Source organism: Xiphophorus maculatus, chromosome 22 (assembly GCF_002775205.1).
Source record: "Xiphophorus maculatus strain JP 163 A chromosome 22, X_maculatus-5.0-male, whole genome shotgun sequence".
In the NCBI taxonomy this organism is placed as follows: Eukaryota; Metazoa; Chordata; class Actinopteri; order Cyprinodontiformes; family Poeciliidae; genus Xiphophorus; species Xiphophorus maculatus.
In genome coordinates this window covers 13186808-13204185 of record NC_036464.1, presented here as the reverse complement: position 1 = coordinate 13204185, position 17378 = coordinate 13186808, and the positions used below count along the sequence as shown (strand labels likewise).

General features: G+C 38.2%; 2 protein-coding genes and 1 long non-coding RNA gene across 5 annotated transcripts in view; 2 read left to right on the top strand and 1 right to left on the bottom strand.

The window, feature by feature from the left end:
- Positions 1-8999, bottom strand: part of LOC102230168 (anthrax toxin receptor 1-like) — a 29655-nt gene extending 20656 nt beyond the window's left edge. Inside the window, exons 1-6 of the mRNA XM_023327879.1 lie at positions 8715-8999; positions 1431-1502; positions 1271-1342; positions 1015-1096; positions 244-274; positions 74-147 (exon numbers count right to left, since the gene is read on the bottom strand). Of these exons, the coding sequence (XP_023183647.1) occupies positions 74-147; positions 244-274; positions 1015-1096; positions 1271-1342; positions 1431-1502; positions 8715-8875 (492 nt within the window). The 5' untranslated portion in view covers positions 8876-8999. The remainder of the gene's footprint in view (positions 1-73; positions 148-243; positions 275-1014; positions 1097-1270; positions 1343-1430; positions 1503-8714) is intronic.
- LOC111606724 lies at positions 8736-9292 on the top strand. Its single transcript, XR_002752221.1, has 2 exons — positions 8736-8883; positions 8995-9292. It is a non-coding gene; the product is annotated as an uncharacterized LOC111606724 (long non-coding RNA).
- Positions 9293-11230: 1938 nt separating this feature from the next.
- On the top strand, positions 11231-16009 carry LOC102230431 (PR domain zinc finger protein 8-like). 3 transcript variants are annotated; one of them, XM_023327192.1, is made up of 4 exons: positions 11231-11344; positions 11955-12169; positions 12340-12568; positions 13825-16009. In XM_023327192.1, exons 2-4 carry the CDS (start codon positions 11957-11959, stop codon positions 14907-14909), a joined length of 1527 nt encoding a protein of 508 aa, XP_023182960.1. In that variant the 5' UTR covers positions 11231-11344; positions 11955-11956; the 3' UTR covers positions 14910-16009. The 3 variants fall into 3 exon arrangements, with proteins under 3 accessions (XP_023182960.1, XP_005815580.2, XP_023182961.1); XM_005815523.3 differs by having other exon boundaries at positions 11950-12169; XM_023327193.1 differs by lacking the exon at positions 11955-12169.
- The last annotated feature ends 1369 nt before the right edge of the window (positions 16010-17378 follow it).

The following is a 17378-nucleotide window of genomic DNA, read 5'->3' as shown; positions in this document are numbered from 1 at the left end:
CAGCTAGAGTGGTAATAATCCATAACAAGGCTGCATGCCATAACGCATTTCTCCCCGCATTAACACGCATTACCTCACGCTGTGCTGTGTCGTACTGTCTTTCCTTCAGTTCCCCATCTGTCAGAGCGATGATAACGCTGGCAGTCCCTACAAAGAACATGGAGTATATACGCTTGTTTGTTTTTGCTATTATATTTAATTGTGTTAAAAAAAGAAAAAAACAACATTTCATCTGGAGTTTACCTCGGTTCTCATGGTATATCTGTGCATTAGCCTGTAATAGCAAAAACAGGTATCAGTCGATATTCCCTTAAAATGGTTTCATACAGTAAAATGATCACATATTGGTATTTCTGCTTATCCCAGGAAATGCAAAGAAATTGTGACATTCAATTAGAGATGAATAAAAATTAATTTAATGCACATATACATGTAAATATGTGCCAGTTCTTCTTGTGTGGAGGAAATATTATTATTTTAGCATAAAGGCGTTAAAAGTTTAATGGGAGAAAAAACATAATGTGACAAAAAAAAACATGCTAGTCAAGGTAACTGTCATTATATAATTTAAAAAAAAGAAAATGCATAGTTCCCAATTGTGAATTCTAGCATAATAATTATGACTGCAGACATAACCCTGCACAACTAACTGTTCAAACCACAGAGAGTTAATCTCTGCCTGCAAACAGTCCGACTTGTTTTGTTCTGAGACTTTTCCGAACTTTGCTTTATGTCATCATTTAACATTTTCGCTTTCTTGCTTAACTGTCCTAAGTGAAAAACTTAGCTGTCACTACCAATTACTATGAAGTGAGCTGTAAAAGAAGGGGTTATTAAAAAGACAGGCGGTAAAATGGAGTGCTTTGGACACACATACAGAGTACCAACAGGCAAAACAGCAGTTTACTATTTTTTCAGATTGAGGTAATTCAGCTAAACCTTTGTTTAACTGAATGATATAAAATCATTGTGCCACAGAGGAGGCATTTAGTACACAAAAAGAATTAGTCATACCATCTCCAGGCCTAGGTTCATGCATGTGTCTCCTCCAGGAATAACATCGTTCAGAGCCCTCAGGCCTTCGGTTATGGCCTCCCTGAGGAGTAAAAGACAAACATCCAGATTAAAAACACCCTAAACAAACTGAGGGAGAGTTCTTATTAAAATAAACAGAACAGAGTAGTAGAGTCAACATGACACACAAAAGTTTTTGAATCAGGTAGAACCTAGCGTTAGGATGGATGGATGGATAAAACACTGAGTGTGTTACCTGTTCTCAGTCAGCTCCATGATGATTTTTCCTTGTGTGGAGAAGACGATGAAGGACATCCTCAGCATGGGGCTGCAGACACAAAGTTGTTCCACTTCAGCTTTCAGTAAAGACTTAAACAAACCATCCAACAATTTATATGCGTCGTTGTCCATTTTACCTGATAAACTTCTCTGCTAGGTGCTTCACAAAGGAGTAAATCTCATTCCAGTGATGCTTCACGCTGCCAGATCTGAAAATCAGCATTTTTCCCAGTTAAAAAATGAATAAATACTACAAATCCATGTATGCATAAGAGTGTTAATATTTTCTTTAGAAAACATGCAAATGCATCCCACATGCTTCAGAATAAAAGTCACCCCTGTCTCTGCCGAGATCAACCCTCAGATGATTTAGTAACATTCCTTCAGTTTGGACTGCAACCCCTCATCTGTGAGATGCTGGTTAGTCTGCTGCATGATGCCATAAACAGAACCGTCTCTTTAAAGCCCGTCTCACAGCGCTGCTAATGGGAGCTAATTGCTGCTGGGCCACAGGGTTGAGGTTAGACAGGGACAGATGCAGCAGTCTGCCTCTAAACAGGGACCGCGTAGCAAGCAGCTGGCCTCTGTGTTATATGTGTTCGAGTGACGGTGTGTGTGTGTGTGTGTGTGTGTGTGACTGTGAGGGGGAACAGATGGTCCCACTATGCACGGCCAGCCCAACAACAGGTTGGGTGTCCGTCCGCTAGAGTAGAAAAGGCTTTGACATGAACAACAGAGGGAACCATAACTATCACTCAGCAGGGGGGAGATGTCTTAATGTGTGTTACAGGAAGTAACATCAAAGCTCTTTAGCAGCAAATCTGCATGAGTTTTAGAGGGTCATAAGCAAAATGAAACACAGAGCCTGTTGGGTTCAAGTGGGATTATTTGTATCCTCCATATAAACGTAGACTTCCCTCTCAATTACCATCTTCTGTGGATTTATCTGATAAACAGAAAAGCAGCAGGAGGAGCTTCCTGCTAGATCCCTATCTTATTGAGAAACTTCGTGCACCAAAGCTCAACAAAAAACTCTGCTTTATTTCACCGTGTTTGTGAAAAGGATTGCATAAAGTTAAAACAGCCCAGCTGATGTTCATTTTAGCAAAATAAGACCTAAGCACATTGCTTGAGTTACATGCATGCAACAGTAACGTGCAGAAATGGCTAAAGCGAAAGAACTTCATATTATTAATGTTCTATAATTTGCAAAGTCAGAACATTGTAAATGAATTTACTAAAGAAATGTTTTGTATATTGCTGCAGTTTATTGACTTATAAGTCAATACAAGAAAATTGTATTCTTGTAACTTAAACTTAAGTTACAGTTAAACAACTTAAAAACATGTTAGCTGCTGATTAACTCGAACACAAGTATGTAAAAATGCAACTGAAACCAGATTGTTATATACACTGTTTAAAAAGAATTTTTTTCCTCACTGTGAGACTAAACATTTCCTGTCAGCCTTGATTACCCAAATAATTCTGCATTTCTTAAAATACAGAACAATGAGAGGGAGAAATCTTTTTAACTTATTTTTTTAAATTCAGAAGTGTACATGTCTTTTCTTGATATTTGGTTTCATTTCCATTAAACTACATGACTTGGGCCAAACATTTTGGGAATCCTTCCACAAGCTTCTCACAACAATTTGCTGGACTTTTGGCCTCTAAGCCAGGTTAGTTAAGCTGCCTCACTTGCACACGCCTTTTCTGCTTTCTGTGGGACTGAGACCAGGGCTTTGTAATGGCCACTCCTAAATAAAGACTCTGTTGTCCGTAAGACACCTTCTAACTAACTTGGCAGTGTGCATATGGTTATTATCCCTTTGGAAAACCCATTTGTAGTTTAACTTCCTGGCTGATGTTCTGAGATGTTGCTTCAATATTTCCCACATAATGTTTTTTCCTCAAGCCATCTAATTTGTGAAGTAACCGTTCCTTCCTGCAGCAAAACAAACCCAAGACAAGTAGAAGTGCACTGATTGCAGTTTTCTGGCCGATTGCCAATTACCAATCTTTAAAAAGCCTGACCTGCCGATTCTGATTTTGGACAATAAAAGTTTTTTTTTTCTTCTTTTTTTTTGTCTGAAATGTTGTAAATATAGACAGATAGTTGCTGCATTGGTAACGGTACTATGACTAGCATGCAGACATGACCTGGTGGGCTGGTCTACCAATCAAACTTCTCTCACATTAGAGCTGAAGAGGACAGTGGTTGATTTTTGGACCTTCGCAGAAGTAGATAAGATCAGAGGATATGATCAGTTTCACATGTAGGTATTGGCCGATCACCGACCTTCCAAAATTAAGGAAATTTGCACCGATAAATCGGCTGACCAATAAATCGGTGCACCCCTAATTCTCAGGCTTTCAAGCTTCACTTTTTTCCTCTACCTAAACACTTAAACTTTAGTTTAATTACATTACAGGACATCTTTTCTAAAAATAAAAGTAGTTGTCCCAAAGTATGTTTTCTAACTACATATCTGACTGTTTAAGTTGCTATTGAAGTAATAGCCTTCATTTTTCTGAGTAGGCTTTCTGCCTATATCCATATGACACTCTTTTACCAGCTTCAACCAGCCTTCTTACAAGGTCTTTTACTTTGGCTTCAGGGTTGTTATGCATATTTCTCACCAAAACATGCTCATCCCTGGGACACAGAGCCGGTGTTCTTCCTGAGTGGTATGCCGGCTGGGTATCCCTGCTATGTCTATACTCTCTTAATTATCTGAACATATGAATGTGGTGCATTCAGCCATCTGGAAATTGTAAAGGATGAACCAGACTGGTGGAGGTTCACAATTCCTCTTCTTAATATTTCTATTTATTTTTCAATAATGTCAGAGGAGAAAGCTGTGTTGTCTTAAAATATGTACATTCATAGGTTTGAATCCATTTAGCTCAAAGGTTGTGAATTACTCTATCCATACTTCTTGACGTCATGACATTATCTCTGAACTTTACAAAATTATTGAACGGCAGCGTAATATTACGGTCTGAACAACTTTTGAATTTGAAGTAAGTAAGAGTAAAATTGGGGTCTTTATTGAGAAGTGAACAAACAAACAGGAAATCAGAGAAAAGTGGAAGACGTGCAAAAAGTTGCCCAGATTGGCAACTAAAGCCAGGACAACTGTGGCGAGGTACATGCTGTACCAACTGAGCCATCCAGCACCCAAAAGAAAGTTCTTTAAAAGTGTGATCTCTCTCAATATTTAGCCATTTAGCAAAATGGCAAAAGTTTTCGAATAGGACTGAAAGTACGGAAGAGGACCCAAAAAAAAAAAAAAGAATTCTGACTTTAATCTCAGAATTCTGACTTTAATCTCAGAATTCTTTTTTTTTTTTTTTTTCGGTGGCCCTAATCCTCTTCCGTACTGAAAGTGACCTAAAAGAAGGAACATTGTTTTTTTGGCTTGTTAAATATCAGACAGTTAGGAAAATCTGATTATTTGAGTTTTAAACAATATATGTAAATATTTGGTTTCAACTACATATGAAAATTTGATTTTACTTTTTTTTTTCAATATTGTTGAATTCAATGTAAAAAATAATGTAATAATAATAAAAGACTGGGTTACTTCTACAATCAAAATTAAGAAAAACAAAGTTATCATAATTTTATTTTGGTAGCTGTATTTTTAGGTTCTGAAGACCAGACATGACTATGTTTCCCCCTTAAAAATAACATAAATCTGTTTAAGACCTCTACACAACACACAGCTGAATTTGTGAAGACCCAGACTGAGAGGAAAAAAAACTGCAGCCTGGTTTTAAGTGAGGATCAGACATGGCTTTAAGAAGGTGGCACTCATGGTAATTTAGTTTTTCTGTTGCTTGCAGTTATGAGCTCATAACCCTGTCACACAGCCAAAGTCAAACATGAGGGACAGACAAACACCGATGAGGTGATGTCTAAAAACTAGATGCACATTCGCTGTTTTCAGTTTTGCTCTGTACTCTGCTACTGAAATATTAGATTGGGTCACTGGGTGGCATTTAAGATCCGCAGAGCGTGGAAACGAGACAGTCCTATCTCGGAGGAAAGATCAGCAGCTTCCTGAAGGCCTGATGAAGCTTACAGCTCTAGACAGTGTAACAAACCAGAGGCTAGGCCATGCATGATGTGCCGCACTCCCGAGGCTTCTACTAAACTTTTTGAAGCAAAGGGTAAAGACTGAACAGTGGCAGGCAGATGTCGAGGTGGACATCTGAAAGATCGCCCAACATGTCTAAACCCGACCTAAATGTCACTCAGTTTGTCTACTTCACAGCTCATGGGGCTGTTCCATTGAGGACACTGGAAGAGGGGCATTTTTTTTCAAGCTCATGTTTGCAAGCCTTGGATTACGTGCAGCGTCGCCACAAACTCAATCTTTACTCCATTAAAGACTTGCTGTACTTTTCATCTTCTAATCAGATTGAGCAAACAATTCGACTGTGGTGTTGGGTGTTGTTTAATTTTTTTTTCTCTGCTAAGACAGCATGTTTTGAAACGCCATAATTAAAGTCCATTTGGCGCATGATGTGCATAAGCAGCAATTTTTCTTGGTGCACTCACCAAAAAAAATAAAGCTTTTGTAGCATTTTTTAAAATCAAACTAAAACATTCTAAGCAGCCCTGGTGACCCCACAAGTCATGACCATGTTGGATAATGGATGGATAAATAATCTAATCTATTTGCCTTTTTACAAATTCAAACGCGATAGTGAAAGTAATCAAAATAGCAACATGAACAGAGTGAATAGAGGGCTACAAAAAGCAAAGTTTGATGTTCCTGTGTGAAAAATTTATTATGGTCTCAGCAGAGATTGCAGCATTTTCTTGTTGGCCTATTTGGCAACAAACTCTTAAAGTCTCACGATGACCAAGACCCTTTTTTACAAGCCACATCGCCATGTTTCTACCAACATTCAATTCAGATATTGATGATAAAGCTGAGCTTGTTAGGATATGTAGCATGCTATCACATGTTAGACAAAAATTTGGAAGAAATGTTGGAAACAATAACAACTGCAGTGTTGATTTTGAGGGGACTTTTTTCAGCATGTGGCTTTGTCTTGGCCTTGTTGCAAAAGCATTTTTGCTGTGCTACGGTAAGGTTACTCATAATGGTGTGTGAGGTTAAAAAAAACAACAAGATAATATTGTTCTTGGAGAATCACTACCCGTGCTCAGAATATATCTCCCTCCCCTTCCTTTTTTATTTCTGGCAATATTATCACCAGTTATTAGCCTGGTCTGTTATTTCAACATTTCGTTTGTTTATGTTTTCTTTTAATGATAGAAACTCTTGAAAATATGCATGTAAAAGTGAATTTACATTAGTGTATTCAGTGTCTGAATTTCCTTTTAAGGAATGAAGTGCAATGTCATAAACTATGTGTCTGAAATAATAAAATTGGTCTTTTATACTAATGAATATGTTCTGCTCTGTTCCTGATTTGCAGTGTTCACTAAACAAGATGACAAACAAAGTGAAGTAACTTAAAAAACAAGATGCAATTGAATTTAAATAAAACTAAAACACTTATATTCTGAAATAAAAGAAAAATAAGTAAATAGAGGGCAGACTTAGCTGGAAATCACAACACTACATAAATTCACTCTAAGGTAAGGAGAAGCATTGCAGTGAAAAAGAATGCCAACCAAACAAATCTATAAATACATAAATTATTTGTACATCACTCCATGTTCTCTGCTGGAGTGATGCTAACTGGTTTCACCTGATTTCAGCTGCTGTGTAGAAGCGTGGACGAGAACCTGGAATGTAACTAGCACTGGCAATTTCTTCATCAAAAGAACAAAAAACAAACATAAAATGTTTCAAACAAACCACTTTAAAACTACAAAAGCATAGAAATGAACTTTTAAGGGGTGTTTGAAACTTCAAAACTTTTCATGTGCTCACTGAAAGAAAAACAGCTCTTTGTGTGTGGAGTCGTGAACATGGGCATGTTGGCTAGACATAAATCGATGCTCAAGACCTGAATTTAAATACAGTTCAGATAAAAATCTCAACATATGTATGAGGCTGAATACATATGGTTAACACAGTTCAGAGTCCTTCTCAGATTTTTAAGTCTTTTGCAGGTTTTAGAAAGTTTTGTTCCAGGATTTCCCCGTATTTAACTCATCTGCATCATCCCGTCAACTCCCATGTTAAAGAAAAGCTCACAGCACAATGCTGCCACCACTGTGTTTCATCATATCTACATCTGCATAGTCCAGACACAAGCCACACCGCACTTGTAGATGGATGAAAAAGATGAAATGACCAGCTTTTCTAAAGAATTTATGATCTAATGTTGACTTAAAACCTGTTTTAATACAAGGTGATCTTTTGGTAATACATTCTCAGACATTGTTAGCTATCTTATCAATTAACAATATTGTTCTGAACATTTGTGGTGCATTTTTAAATATACTCTCTAACATTAGGCTAATCTGCATAAGTCTAAATATGTATTTTATTGATATTGTTCTGTCAAATAGTGGATCTTTCTTACAATTTTTCACAGTGAATCCTTATTGGTTAGTGGTTTATTGTTGTAATTTCTCTGCAGAGAAATTATGACAAAGGCCCTGTATGATGCTTAAGGAAGCCAATGATGCGAATGATTTTGCTGCAATCTACAATTTTGCCTCTAGATGGCACTGTAATAAATACTGTTCATTTAAATCGTATCTTTAGGTATATTTTACATTCCCTTTGTTTTAAATGTTACCATTTTACAATTAAAGATTTCAGCCAGAGTTTGCAAAATAATAATAATAATTGCTTTGTTATCCAAAACACAATAACATATCCATTAACTTGCAGGATTAAAGAAAGAGTGATTATTTAAATCAGGGCATAAGTGAAAAGGACCCGTTGAGGAGCTCACCGGGCCATGCAGGCAGCACCGCTGCGGGCAGCTTCTGCAGCTGTGTCCGCAGGCGTCATCAGCCTGAAACCCTATCCTGCTCGCCCTGCCCACATCCGTGGGTAACACAGCCTTTTTTGACTCACCACTTTCAGCCAGACAAAAAGAAAAATACGCTCCGAAAGCCAGAATATTCCCTCTACTTGAAAAATCACTACAGCCTGCATAGTTGAACATATCTTAAACAAAGAAAAGTGGTTTTAGGTGTGTTCCTAAGCAAATTCTTCCAGTAGACTTTTAGGAGGAGGATAGTTTTGTGACACATAGGCACTTTTATCCTAACACTGACTTTGTAGAATAACAAACACTACGATGCAGATGTTTATTTTATAAGTCACCCATAGCGCCGCATTGAGTAGCTTTCTTCTCTAAAGTACCGTTAGGCCACAACAGGACAATTGATGCGCTCCACGTTTCTAAGCTCGGTTGCATGGCAATGAGTAGCGAGCAGAAAGTAACAATGCCATAAATAATATCAGGGGACTCACTTGTCCAGAACAAAGTAGAGGTCAAACGCGCCCTGACAGGACATGGTCTCCTCCTCCTCCTGTTGCTCTCCCGGCGGCTCCCCTTCCACCGGGACACAGAGGAGGAAAAATCCAAGCGAAGCAAAGGCGAGGAGCAACAAGCGAGCCTGTGTCCACGCCATCTTTCCAGGTTAGCACTTTACTTCTCCAACACTGCAGCCACTCAGGATCTTCACATTTCTCTTTACTCGTCTGTTTTCAAACAGACTGTTGGTTTTTTGTTTGTGTGTGTGTCTTCAAGGAGGAGTCAGCCCTGGAGGAGTGTTGCTCTGCTCAAGCCGGGCTCTTCAAGACTTCTCTTTCGGCTGACGGGGAAAAGAAAAAAAAAAAAAGCATGAAAGCGGGGCAGGATGAAGGAGATGCGAGAGGAGAACCGAGAGGAGGAGAGGAGCGACACCCGAGGAGAGATGCAAAACTTCACTTTTTCCATTTGTTTCCAAAGAAAAAGAAATCCTCTCTGTTCAAATTCGGGGGCAGATTGCCACAGTTTGTGGATTACGCTTAAGGCACAAACATAATAAAAATACATTTGCACGACATCTAAAGGTTTTAGCCTTGATTTTTGTATTTTCGTGTAGGCTAATTAAAAAAATAAACAAAAAATGTATACACATTCACAACTGAGTTTGTAGCACTGTTGCCTTGCAGCTAGAAGGTCCTGGGTTCGATTCCCGACCCGGGAATCTAACTGCGCGGAGTTTGCATGTTCTCCCTCTGCATGGTGGGTTCTCTCCGGGTACTCCGACTTCCCCCCACAGTCCAAAAACATGACTGTCAGATAAATTGGTCTCTCCAAATTTTCCCAATGTAAGAGTGTGTGGCACCCCTGCCGACCCCACTATAGTTTGATATAAAGCAGTTGTATGAGCGGTGAGTGTTTCCCCAACCATTCATTATCACGCTTTTTAAAACAGACTCGTTATAATATCCGTTATAATATAAATAATTAAAATATTATATAATATAATATAAATCTTATTTCATTTGGGCTCCAATTCCACTTTATTTATTATATAAATATCATTAAGAGCCAATCTAATGCAGATTTATATCTGCATTAGATCAATCAGGAAAGACTGTCAACAAATTTTATAATAATGTGATGTTGCATTCCCCATGAGGTTTGAGACACAGATTCAGCTTGAAACATACTGTACATCATGACTGTTACAATATAAAACTGTTGATGTTTCAGTCAGCACTCACTTAAGGCCTAAATAAATGTAAAACTGGATAATTTTAAGCTCCTTTAATTTTTCTTATGAAGATGTTTGAGGCCAAAAAGAAAGGACCCTGCTGGTCATCTCGAAGTTTGTTTTTGCGTTGGTTTGGCTCAATTAGACCACACAAAGCTGAGCTGGAGAAAAAAAAATTCAATCATTCACATTTAGCAGTTTACTAGTAAATTTAGGACACAACTTATTTTCATGGCCGCTAGGGGACTCCATAGGAGACTGGTTAGTTTCCAAACATTTGTGATTGTCCCAAAAATAAAGAAAATTATTTTAGCATGACAAGCTATAGCAAACAGAGCAAGTCCAATGTGACACAAAGTTAAATATATATCACAATATAGGGAAAGGTTGTCACGTTGTGATCACCTCATGAGAACAACTGTGCCTTTACACTCAATGTTGTCAACTTTAGTCACAAACTATCTCAGATAACAGAAGTTTAATTGAAATTGGTTATATTAAACATTTATAGTAAGCTGTTATTTCCAAATAATAAATATACAAGTTAATATCCCCCAAACCAAAATAAATAAATAAATATATTATTAATTATTCCTCCAAGCCCTTTAAATTTATTAAAGTCATTTGATAGTTGGAGAATTTCCAAGGAATCCTTTCCTTGTTTTTTTTCCTCCTCGTTATAAAAAAAAAGTTGGCTCAGAAACCAGCAGGATATTTAGGCCACCCCAAAATTGAAAGCTCTGATGCAGAATAATCATTAAATGCTCATTAAACAAAAACATTTAGTTATGAATAATGCATTGGCCCGTTGGCAAGCCCAGACCCTTAAAGGCGCACACAATGGCAGCCAACTTCATTGCATTTTCTTTGGCCACATTCTGCCCCATGGAGTAAGCCAAACTTACTGTTTTTATTGAAACCACTAAAAGGAGTGGTTCTGTTGTGCAATAGAGCATATGATTATTTTTCGAGTAGAGTTAAAAAGTCAGAATAACTGGATTGATTTATTTTACGCACTGAGAAATAACACAAAGTACAGACTGTAGCACATAAGCACAAGGCTAAAATGAACACGATGAAATTGGGATTTGCGTTATTACACTGCATTCCAGATTAATGCCAAAATCCTGTTTTCATATGGAAAATACTGTAAATGCCGTATTATCACTTTAGATGCTGCAGCAAAAGGCGTGCATGAGCGCGTGTGACCGTGAGCGCGCACGTGTTATAATGAGTGCGCCGCGCTTCACGCTTCAATTTGCTCTGGGAGTGGAAGAGGAGATAGGCAGCAAGTGAGGAAGAGCTCTCAGTCGGAGAAGGAACTCGTCCAAGGAAGCTTCGCTTCTGAGGTCCGCTGCACCTGCCGGAACCAACAGCATCCTCCATGTTCGCCGGGTGAGTCCGTCAGCAGCATCCTTCATCCACGTCTCCTCTGCTGCCTACTCAGGAACACCACGGACCAGTCACAACGAAACCTGTGCATAAAGAACGCTTTTTTTTTTTTTTAAAAAAAGAGTGGCACCAAATTCTTCGTATGGGTTACAATATCGTATGTTCATATGTTTGTGTAAACTAATAGATCGGCATTTTGCATATATATGTTTCAGTGATCGTATGAAATGTTCAGAAAACGCTTTTTAAAAGCCGCTGAACTTCTCTTGCGCACAGAGGAGCCAGTTGGACTCCACGGCAGATGCGGAGACAAAAGGAGTAACCGAGTGAAAAACCGAAACAAAGAACGATAGAAATTATTTCACTCCAACACCAGCTGTGTCTGCCTCCCTCTGGGATTTTATTTATTCATAAATATTTCGAAAGGATCTTTTTTTATCATTTGTTATCTGAAACCCAGGTCGCTTCACGTTACAGATTTAAAACATTTGTTTTCTATAGCAAATTACTTGATAGACAGCTTTATGCATGCCATTTAGATATTATTTGATTGTAAAAAAAAAAAAAAAAAAAAAAATCGGTATCTGATTCTGATTATTTTTCTCCAGCTTAGTGATGGATCACGCTCTCCAGACTCGGTCTGTCTGGTCCAGTGACACTAAATTCCTGCAGCATCCAACGGATCTGAATACCAGTGTGGTGGTGACGCGATGCATCCCTGCAGGAACGTGCTTTGGTCCGTGCGTCCTTCAAAACACTTTCTACGAAACCATCGCCTTTATTGCCCAGAAATGCAGCGACAAGACCGCGAAGTCCTACATGTTCAGGGTGAGTCAAGGGTCAGGCAGCGTGGACATGTGGACTTTAAACGACTTTATGACAGTATGGCTTATTTGTGAACTTTAAAATAAAATTTAAATAGTGGCATTAAAAACAGCAGCAACAACAAAACAGACAACAATAAATAAAGACGCCTTTTTGATGTGTCGTGCCAACAGGTTGACCCAGAGGCCATGCACAATTCAGCTCTTGTGCTCTCCTGGCTGCGGTTGGTGCAGGCTGCGCGTAACGCAGAGGAGCAGAACGCGGAGGCATTTCTGAAAGCGGGTCAGGTGTATGTACGCACTACGCGGGACATTCAGTCTGAGGAGGAGCTGCTGGTGTGGTACGACCAGGAGCTGTCTGACCTGCTGGGGTTCACAGACATGACCAAAGGGCTGGACGGAGGTGAGACACAGCTTTTTGTGGGTACCGATGTATAGACTGCTTGGATGGATTGGATTAATTAAAGGGATTTAAACAATGGTTCAGACTGTTATTCAACAGAATTTTGAGAACTTCCTTTTAAACATAATGGTGATGACAGTGGACAACTGTGTAAAAGCTATTTGCTGGTATGTGTGTAGATATTGCAGCTGCACATTATATCCAGAAAAAAAAACCCAGATACAACTTACATTTTAACAAAATATGTCTTATGGACTTTATACACAAGATCAATGTGTTAAATTGAGGTGAGATTTTTTATAAGCATGAGTTTTTATAAGCATGAGTTCAAGCTGCATGAAGAGTTTTTCTTGGTTGCTTAGGGAAATTTTATTAAATAGTGGGATTTTATCATAAGGACTGCGCTGTCCAGCCAGACTGAAATTGAACATGTTTGTGAACTTCAGTCTCTTCACACACAGTGGACAGCGATTCAAAGATCTTCATCTTGTATGTGTTTAGGTGATGTACATGCAAATAGGCCAGCTACTGTATTAAATAATCATCTCTCCATTAAAGTGGAGAGATGATATAAAAAAAACAACCCTTTTTTTATTTAAAAAAACAGTTTCTACAGTTGCTTTTGCTGTTAGGCTAAAACTAGCATTTTCATTAAAATATTTATTATTTTAATAAATAATTTATCTATACATAAAAATAGATGCACATACACTTATTTTGTACTTTGTTTTAGTTCCTCTAAAGTTAATGTCTTTATGCTGGGAGTGAGCGAGACTGAAGTCAAGTTCCTTGTTTCTGCACACAATCATGGAAAGGCTAAAATGCAGCAGGCTACATGAGTTTATCGGTGACTATATTTGCTTTGTATTTAGAGCTACAAACAATATTTGTGTTACTTCTATAGAAATATTTTTGTTAGAACACAAAGTTCACAAAGGCTTTGAGGAGCCTAATGGAAAGAGCCGAAGGACTGAAGAATAAATAGGAATGTCCAAAGCAAGAGGTTAGGGATGAGGATACATTTATAACTCCATTAGCTTAACAGCAATATTTGAGCATATTTCAGTCAATGCACAATATAATGTTTGGTTTATCATATTAAAAATCTAAAGTGAAAACCACCTGAGTTAGACAAGTACTAAGAAAATTCTTTATTTCCAATGTTGATTGAAGACGAATAAGTAAGTAAATAAATCAATAAATAAATAAATCCCAAGTGATGCTATAGCCTACATGTATTTTTTTCTCTTTTCTAGAATACAAATGCGGGAGATGCAACCAGATCTTCAAAAATCACAATCCATTCGTGGCTCATTGCAGATTTCTGTGCACCCAATCGAAGAGTGACACCTGGTACCGTGAGGTCCATGAGCTCAAGCACGTGGAAACCAAGAGGCATCACCGAGTGACCGATTTCCACAACATCGCCAGAGATCTAGAGAGAAAAATATCTGGAGGAAGCGACGAGGCGGAGACTCCCTCCAGAAAGAGAAAGAGCGAAGATGCTCCGGTCCCCAAGTGGCGAAAAACGGTTCTGTTAGAGAAAACAAATATTTCAAACGATGAAAATGTCACCCAAATGGGTAAGAGCTGCGACCAGGCTGCGGATGACTCCTCCTCCTCTCCTGACAAACTCAAAGCTGACAGGGTCAAAGCAGTTCGTGCGCCACGAGGAAGCGCTGATTCAGCTGAAGTTGGGGAAGTCAGTGCTGCTTTTACGCACCATAAAGTGCTTGACACACGTTTGGGGACAGGGGAAGGATCTGGTGTGCTTTCGAGCGGCAACAGCGCGTTTTCTCTGGTTCTGTCGAGCAGCCAGGGCGAGCAGAAAAGCGCGTTTTGTAAACCTTATAAAAGGACATCTGCTGTGAACCAGCAGATCCAACTGAGCAGCGCTCCAACAGCCCCCCCTAGCCGTGTGGATGAGATCACTGATGCGTTCACCAACAGGACTATTCTGGGATACAACAATCTGATGGCATCCAGCATCGTGGGCGGTGACATGCAGACTTTGGCCTCCCCGATTCCATTAGGCAACGCTTTCCATTACGCGCCGGAGCACTGGTCCAGAAGTCTCCACACCACATCCGCCCTCACGGTCCTCCCGCCCACTTTCACCTCCTCGTTCGGTGTGTCGGTGCAGAACTGGTGCGCCAAATGTAACTTGTCCTTCCGCATGACCTCCGATCTGGTGTTTCACATGCGATCTCACCACAAAAAGGAGTTCGCGGCGGAGTCTCAGGTGAGACGTAGGAAGGAGGAGAAACTCACCTGCCCGATTTGCCACGAATACTTCAGAGAGAGACACCACCTGTCGAGACACATGACTTCTCATAACTAAAAAAAAAAAGAAAGAAAAAAAAGATTAATTTAAACTTGAAGACTTTGATGTGTATAATGAATGTATGTATTTAAAGACGTGTCCGTTACAGTTTGTCCACCAGATGGCAGCAGAGGGGCGCGTCTGTCTTGGTGCCCTGTACGTTAACAGTTTAACAGATTATTTTGTGCCTTATGTGACTCAGGAGGTTGAAAAGATCTCCGGAAAAGCTGACGATTGTTGAAAATGTCTCTGTGCAGTTTCTCCTTATATTTATCAGCTGTTCTTTTTTGGAGTTGTACATGAGGTGTGGCTTGAGTTTGCTTTTAGAAATCAAATGTTATCAAAACGTTTTTGTCACAAAAGAGCATTAGTAATTCTATAGTTGAACGAGCAGCCAGTGAATCAAACCTTTATGCAATTATTTCTGTTTGTTGAAACCTTTTGTAACAAGTACCAACTCACTGAAGGTTTTTACATTATCCACAAGAACAAATAAAGGTCAAAGTGGAAAGAACAAGAAGAAAGTTTGGCCAGGAGATTTCATACTTCATAAGAACTCAAGTGCAGAACTCCTGAGAAGTCTTTAGCATACATCATTTCCACTTCAATTTTCCGACCAGTCACACAATAGTTGGTAGAGAGGATACAAAAAAATGAAAGAAAAACAATGGTTCTCAGAAAAATAGAAGAACACATGAGATCAACAGGGGTAGAAGCGATTTTTAAATGTTTTTTTATGAACCACAAAATGTATTGCGAGTAGTCCAGCTTTCTGTCATTGGAACTCTCAACAATGAATCTGAACTGCAAAAAGTAATTGCTGAGGGAGTTGGGAGATCACAAATTTCCATATAAAAGGGATTTTAATGAAAAAATGTTAGAAGGAGAGAGTTTGGTAAATAAGAAGCGCTGATTTCATTTTCATTCAGGATTTGTCAATGGCCCAGGCAGTAAATGAAATGGTTACTACTGATTGATTCAGATAGCTGAAATAAATTAAATCCATTAGATAATATGTATATGGAGTACTGTTCAGTGGACCCAAAAATGGAAGTAGGTGAAGACCCCCTAAATCATCATGTTTTCTTAACAGTTTTTATCAGCTGTAGAGCATAATAATCAAGATCAAGTACAATAAACATTTGAAATAAACCATTTTGTGTGCATATTAAATGTTAGCTTCACTTTCTGAATCGAGGTAACATTTAATACACCATATTACAGAATTTGTAATACAAAATGATTTAATTGTGGGGTTTTTTAAGTTGAGGTTTCCAAATTTTAATCTGGATGAACAAACAGAATAGTTATTTCAAAATCCAAATTATAAACAGAAAATCCAATATGTTTGTCTTTAATGAAAAGCCTAATTGTGGCAAAAAAAGATTTGTTCTTTTCATATATTTATCTAATTAACTTGAGTTATACAGTTCTAGACTATCCCTTTTAGTGAACATGTTGCTCATGTTTGAAACTATGAAATGCTGAGTATCAACATTAGCTTCTATTGCCAATAGTTAACTTGTCAGCGAACAAGTTCCACTGGTTTTCAACCTGGAACTGATAAACAAGTCTAGATAACAGGAATACAACTAAATTTGATTTGATCGATAAGCCAATAAACATGGCTACCTCTCCTGGATTCCTTTAAATCTGTATTGTTAGTAATTGTGCTGTTCATAACAGGAAGAGAAGCCCAAATCAAATTCTACGTAAGTGCATAAAGACTTAAGCAGAGTTAACAGGTAAATTATGCATTTTATTATACATCTATGGAAGCTCCACTCCTGTGAATTTGTGATTGAAATTCTGTCTACCAATCAGCTTGTTGCCTATTTAGACTCAACTCTAGAATAACCTCTCCTATGAATGTGAAACCTGTATGACAAAGGCCCAAATATGGGCCCTAATGGGGACATACAATTGGATCAAAAGAAAAAAAAAATCAATCTGAAACAGATTTGAAACAAAACCAAAACATCTAATGCAACTGAAAATAAAGATTAAAAATTGAAAGAAAATGTTTTGAAATGGAAAAAAAAGTGAAACTGAAGAAAAATTTTCAATAACACTTTCAGATTCTTCAGAGTCAGATTAATTATGAGAAGAAAATGTTTTTATTTTCAGATATAATTAAAGCTGTAAATCAAAGCTTGTTTTATTTGAAAATTTGAGATGGGTGAAAGTAATTATGGTCAATCATTAAAAGTTAGAAACAATCCTTTTCATCTTTTGAAACTGGGGCTGAATTCTAGAACATGCAGTGAAAAGAAACTTTTGCTATTGTGGGTTTTATTGTGGGTTTTGAAGGAGCTGAATTCCTCCTTGGATGAGGAAAATGTTTAGAAGACAAATTAACCAGTTCACATTTTTATACCATTTCTACACATAGGATGAGATTTCTTAACATTACAACTACAGACTCACATGATTAGACAGATTAATCAAGAGAAACAGTAGCTTTTGTACTAATGAACAGAGGTATTG